The sequence below is a fragment of the Somniosus microcephalus genome, chromosome 13 (assembly GCF_052327205.1).
Source record: "Somniosus microcephalus isolate GS21.2 chromosome 13, FLI_Smic_1.0, whole genome shotgun sequence".
In the NCBI taxonomy this organism is placed as follows: Eukaryota; Metazoa; Chordata; class Chondrichthyes; order Squaliformes; family Somniosidae; genus Somniosus; species Somniosus microcephalus.
This window is the reverse complement of record NC_140999.1, coordinates 165,435,326-165,442,254: the sequence shown is the minus strand read 5'-3', so window position 1 is coordinate 165,442,254 and position 6,929 is coordinate 165,435,326. Positions and strand designations below refer to the sequence as shown.

At 39.0% G+C, this 6,929-nt stretch overlaps 1 protein-coding gene across 3 annotated transcripts in view; it reads right to left on the bottom strand.

Moving 5' to 3' along the window:
* Positions 1 to 1,836: 1,836 nt before the first annotated feature.
* The window catches only part of asxl1 (ASXL transcriptional regulator 1), a 90,524-nt gene continuing 85,431 nt past the window's right edge, over positions 1,837 to 6,929 (bottom strand). For all 3 annotated transcript variants that reach the window (XM_086005523.1, XM_086005524.1, XM_086005525.1), the window contains one exon: positions 1,837 to 6,224. In XM_086005523.1, the coding sequence (XP_085861649.1) occupies positions 2,895 to 6,224 (3,330 nt within the window). In that variant the 3' untranslated portion in view covers positions 1,837 to 2,894. The remainder of the gene's footprint in view (positions 6,225 to 6,929) is intronic.

The following is a 6,929-nucleotide window of genomic DNA, read 5'->3' as shown; positions in this document are numbered from 1 at the left end:
TGTCATAAAACAGAGATGCTGAGTAACAGTGGGAGTGAGAAGGGTTGACCGATGACAAATAAATAGCTTTTACAGTGGCTTTTAAAAAGGTAGGAAGAGAGATAGTAATACATAAGACAGGAGCTCTGGGGAACACAGCCAAGATGGCTGAAAGATGCACAGAAAATGAGAGTTGGAGAACTGTTGGGCACAGAATGGGATGCAATGCTGGAGGCGGTTAGAGAGATCGGGCAGGATAAGGTCACAGATTTGCAATAAGAGGACTTGCAGATTTAAACTGTAAACAATAACTTAAAATTGGAGCCTACATCATAACATTTACATTTGCATATAAATTGTCCCCCTATATAAATGACAAAAGGCACAGCTTATCTGCAGGATAGTTATCAAAAATAAAATCAAAATCAATTTTATTGCTTTGAGAGCAGATTAATACTGTTGTTGCCGCCCAGTACATATTGGCTATAGACAGTGTATAGTTAAATCAAAAAGGAAGAATAGGTATCATTGCACAATCTTGATACCTTCCAGATAAGGACCAATAATAATGGGAAATGCAAAAATTTCAAATGGTTCTTGTCCCAGCTTCTGCTTCTGCAAATAAAATGCAATGTACTCTGATAGCTCACAATGAATGTGTGACCAGTGAGAGCAAGAGATTTTGTGAAAAGAATGAGAAGGTACTCATTTTAAGCAAACACAAACATAGAACAGAGTGTGATTTATTCTAACGACAGTCATCCAAGGATTCACCTACCATTAAAAATTACCTGATTAGATTAATCCTGAATTCATTCCCTTACATCAATTATTTATGAAGTATATACTTTCAATTTTAAATTAAAGGTTGTGTTTTTTTGGCACAGTACTTGTGCCAGTAACAGCTGTCCGTAGACTCCATATCCTTGATGTGTGATGATATTCACACAAGGGGGATTAAATGATTGTCAATGCTATTGTGGAAATCAAGCAATAACTTATCAAAATTTACCTGATCTTTAATGATCTGGTTTTTGTTCCTCCCAAAATTTACTTCATAAAAATACTTGAATTCTCACTGCCTTTGCAGTACTTAAGCAGAGTGACAAATACTCTATGAATCAATTCTGCTATGGTGCTAGTGTGAACACCGTGTGTGCTAGCAGTACAATTCAACTAGCAGATGTGCCAATTAGGAGGAGGAAAAGGCTATTCTTGAGAGAAACTAAAGGTTGCACAATTTAAACTAAATTAAATTAAACTACCTGCTGTCTAGGATATCTACCCCGAGGGGTGCCGGGGGAAGGCTCGGAGGATCATTAAAGACGCGAGCCACCCCAGCCACAACCTCTTCGCCCTGCTCCCGTCCGGTAAGAGATACCGAAGCATACGGTCTCGTACCAGCAGGTTTCGAAACAGCTTCTACCCCCAGGCCATAAGGCTCATGAACGTATAATTTATTATTTGTTTTATTTATTATTACTGTATTTCTATTAGTGTTTTATCATTGTTATGCCATATTTATTCCAATGTTGGGAGGACTCGTAAAAATCAACATTTCATTGTGCAGTACACACGCCTGCTGCATATATGACAAATAAAATTGAATTGAATTGAATTAAATCAATGAAAGCTCACTTTTTTCATTCCAATACGTAACCAAAAAAAATGCCCAGTCCAGCAGCAAAATACAAGTAGCTTTCTTAGCCCCATTTTAGTAGCGGTGAACCAGTGACGCCCCCACCATTAACGCAAAAATGAAAACATGCTTTAATATTTCAAATGGATAATATTTGCAGATTGAAAAGGATCAAAGTGCTTAGCAAATTTCTATGAACAAAGTACTGCATCACAATATAATGAATGCATTTTATTCAATTTACTACACAACTTTTCAATACTGTGTAAAGGTGTAAATAAAAATACAGCATAATACAGACAGAAGTCACCCACGCATCAAAGACCAATAAATCCCAAGCATATACTCAGTCAATACAACAGCATTAAGATAGACAAATAATAGAAAGGAGAAAGACTTGATGGCTAAAGAGATTAATGTACCCTGAGAATGAGTTTGTAAAGCCACTTCTAAATAAATTTATATTTGCAGAATGTCTTTGGTAAACAGGGAATGAGACTCAGGCCAAACAGTGAAGTAAAAGACTTTCTGCCCCATTGTTCTTGGCAATTACAGATGGAAAAAACAAACCACTTCTTTTAAGGCCACCTAATAAGCTTGCATCATTGCTAACACTGTGTTCATAGCTTGTATTCTATCAATTTCAAATACTGTGGAAGCAAGCAAAACAAAACTTAAAGATATGGTGTCAGTAATGCTTTGGAAGCACCAATTACTGTACTCTCCATTTCAATCTTTCTGAAGAGCAACATCGCCAACATGCAGAGCAGACTAATGTAGGAGACTATATGCATTTTAACATTGCAAAAAAATGGAATACTGCTTTATATTAGGGCATGAACAGATAGCAAAAACTCAACATGCTTAATCATGTGGTCAGTTTTACAGTATTAACATGTTGCTTTAGGTTTTACAAACAAAATCAGTGCATAGAGCATTATTGTGGAGTTGACAACTTCATCTTTACATATTTCTGGTAAGAAAAGACATTAACATCAGCAAGAAATAAAATAGGATTTTCAACAGATAGCTAGGTCCCTCATGATTTGCAGTCCTATAATGGTTCATTATGAACTGCTAACATACACGTCCTAATGTTTTTGCATGCAGTTCATCTGCCCTTCCATTTATGTACAGTGGTCAGACTAGACTCAAAAAAGGCAAAATTATACACAATGATACACAATTCTGATACATATATGTTGCACTTTCACCATGCTATAATAATCCACATAATAGTGGTCCAGATCAGTAATTTCTTCACAACAGTTCTTTACTATCTCACCACAAGACATGATACACAAAGTTTAGATGGGCCTATACAATCATCATGGCAAAATGCTCCACATCCTTTGCACATGATCATGGCCTTTAGCCTGCAAGAACATTTAAACGTCATTTCATTGACACCACTGCTTTCAGCAAACGTCTGAGCAGGAACTGCAGAATTATGGTTCCCAAAGTTTGCCTTCTGACTCAGTGACATCATACTTCCAGCAAGGGATACTGGAAAGCTGCCCATAGAGAGTTCAGAAACTGATGTGTTAGTGATATGGCTAAATCCTGTGGTACTGAAAGAAAGTTTAGGAAGCTTGCCGTATAACTGCTGCTGAATACTGAGCTGGGAATTGATGAGAGAATGTTCTGACGAATGCTGAAATTGTAGACCGGTCTCTTTCATAACCTTTCCAATATTGCAGTCCATCTTTATTGGTCCAACGTATAATTTGTCTTTGGAATCAAATGGAATATACGCACCATCCTTTATACCAATGATGTCTTGATTTTTGTTAATTCCCCTACATGTAGGAATATTTTCAGTTTTGATTACTTTAAAGCTTTCATGCAGTTTAGGAAGCCAATCCCTTCTTACATTTGGCATGCTCTCCATTCCAATTAAATTCCTTTCTGGTGAAGTCTGGGCAATGGCTGGTACATGCTCAATAACAGAACCTTTTGACTGAATCTTAATTACTTCTGTTGCTCTACAGCTTCCATCATTTTGCACAACTACAGTGTTATGCAAATAACCATGGCTAACCTTTTGCCTCCCTGGCATCCCACTGCAAGCCTTTGCTATTACTGAACCAAAAATAGTGTTCTGGCTCTCCAGACTTTTACAAAAGGTTGGTGTGTTTGGAATGTAATAGCCAGACACAGTAGAGCTACTGATTTGCTTTAATGTTTCAGGCATGCTTCTCATTACAGGATTTTGCAAATTGGGACTGTGTGTATTTCCAGAAGAGATATTCATTAGTTCTTTGTTGCCATCTTCAAAACTGCAAGTAGCCTGGGTTATTTTTTGTGTTGTTGGCCCAGACTCAACAGGCCTAGAAAGAACTGGTGTTCTATTTAACTGCTCCTGTAAAACTGGTCCTTCTCCTAGACTTTTACCATCTCTGTCCAAGACCATCTGAGATTCCACATAATGCTTATTGGATTGCAAAACGCTTGATTTCATCTGCTCTAGTCGTTTTTGAGACAGCTCTCTGAAATCGCCAGACAATATTTTATGCAAATGATAATCAGCTAATTTGATTCCACTGTGCACTCCACTGATTATGCTTTTGAGATCAGTTGTTTGTGCAAGATGATCAATAGTCGACTGACTGAAATTTCTTTCCTGCTTAGCTGGCGGGCTCTCAGAAGGCATTGGAGGTGGCACAAGCAGTCTAGTTATCTCCAATTTGGTACCAGAATGAGATTGTGGTAAAACCTTCTCTAAAGGAAGACTGCCCTGAAGTAACTGTGTGACCAGCGGGTTATTGACTTCAACCGATGACAGTGGTCGATTAAAATTACCAACCCTTTTCGGCCCCTCAACACTTGGACGTAGCAAAGAGTCAGTTTGATTTAGATTATGCAAGATTTCAGGCTTGTGGTTCTGGCACTCATTCGGTCTTTCATCCTTTTGCAGCTGATCTTCCTCGGACAAATGTAACGGTTTGTGCTGATCACCATTATCAGTCCCTTTGCAGACATCAGGGCTTACTACAATTACACCACTTTCAGAACAAACAGGGGCTCTGTCATCTTTAGATATTCTTTCATTTGTGGGTTGTACACAACTTTTATCAGACAGCTGGCTATTTATTTCAGTCTTATAATACAAGCCATTCTTATTAATGTCACTTCCACAGTTTTGCTGCCTTTTGCTGGTTAGCTGGTCAAAGGCATCCTCTAATACAGCAATGCCAGCTTCTATCGATTGGTGCCCACCATCTGCCATTGCCTGCTCTTGTTTTATAAGATGTTCTTTCACACATTCTTCTGTGTCAACAGAAGCAGGACAGTCAAGCTGCTTTTCAAGCCTCTCAGACTTGAGAGAAAGTTTTTGTGCTAATGAATGGCTGGGATCTTTATTCGAGCACGTCGACACTATTACAGATGTCATTTGTTTCTCTGCAACACGTGGTTCATTTGACGTCTCCAGTAATGTGCTTGTTTCTAACTGATTATGTATGTTTAATTCAACACAGTCACTCTCCTTTTCCTCATGTGTCTGCAAAGTTGGAGAACAAGTTACTTCACGGATCAGCGGAGATCCAATTTCCTCTACGGTGCACCTATTAACCTCTTGCTCACAAGAGTCAGGTTCTGGAAATTCAACCGATAGTTGGGTTGACAAAACATCTGTAGTGTTTACTTTAGTTTCACTGTCATTACTTGGTAATGAATCAGTCGCTGCAGTTTTCACCCCTACAACAGGGACATCCATAGTGTTGATGACTGCAGTATCCTTATTTTCTGTAATTACTGTTCCAGAGAAAACATATTTTGGAAGAGGTTCTTCAATGCTGGTGGTTTTATCTTTTAGACCAGACTTCTGGGTTTGATCACCGGGTAGAAGCAGGGGATTGTCAGTCTCAGCAAATGAAAGGATTACAGTTTCACATTTAAGATTTTTGCTAGATTCTGTATAACTATTGTCTCTGTCTGCAGGCAATTCAAGTGTTTCAGGGGGTGACTCATCTTGGAGAAGTGCAGTTTCACCACTGTTAGCCTGTCCATCAGAAACCACTGTATCACTCAGTTGAGAAACAGTAACTTGGTTGCACTCTTGCACATCCACTAATAAATCTGGTGATTTACTGCTAATTATAGTGTAACCGGCATCACCTCCCAATTCAGTTTGCTGGATATCGTCTGATGTCACCAATTTACTTTGCTGTGTTGTGTCAACTAGATTGCTTTCCACACATTCCTCGATTATAACACCTTGCTTAATACTATTCTCTCCATCGCTGGATTTTTCTGGTTCATCTGTTGCGCAGGTTTGGAATAGCTGTGCTCTATACTGATGTTTTGCCGTAGTTTGTTCAAAAGCTTTTGTCTTTCCGTCGGCCTGTCTGGGGGAATCAGTGCCCCCTGGCCCATTACCACCACTACCCCTTCCCCCTCCTTCCACTGTAACATTGGCAGCTGCAGCTGCTGCAGCCTCCCTTTGTGCCCTGGCTTGCTGAGCACGGGCTTTGATATCTGCAAGTGTTCTGGCACCTGTCCTTTCTCTGCTGACTGTTCCAACTGTAGTGACGATCCTGGGGCATATCTGATAGGTTGGCTGCCCTTTGACAACCCATGGAGGTTTGATTCTTGAGAGTTGAATCTGTAAGCAGAATAATCCAAATTTACTATGAATGCTTTTGTGACATAGGATTTACAATACAGGCAGCAACTTGTTATACTTTGTGCAATATTTTGGGATGGGGACCAGATTCTGGAGACATTGGTCCTGCTGTACTTTGCCAATAATTTCAAAACACTAATGTAGTAGAATAAAACAGAAAACTGAATGGAAATCTAAAATAAAAACAGAAAACGCTGGAAATACCCAACAGGTCAGTCAGTATCAGTAACAAGAAAAGGCAGGTTATGATGTTTTGGGTGTGTCCCCTTCAAAACAAAGTCATATTTATGCGCAAACAAAACTCATTTTATCACTGGCAAGCTGCAATTTAATATCCCTGTATGTTCCTATAGTTTACACTCAGGAACAAAAGTACAGATGTCTGATCTCTCCATGCTATTGCGGTTTACCAACAGAATATACATTAAAAGAAAAGCAGGAATAAAAAGACTTCCTGTTCTAAATAAAACAGCAACAGTACAACCCAAGGTACTACAAAAGCAGCTCCAGATAGCAAGAGCTTGCATTTATGTAGCACCTTATCAGATCCTTAGGATTTCTAAAGCACTTCACAACTAATAGACTTTATTATGTTGGCAAACTCAACAATTTCAACCCAAGGTACCACAAACGGCACATGAATGACCTTTGATTTTTTTTTAAGGTTCTGTTGGCGGAGGGAGC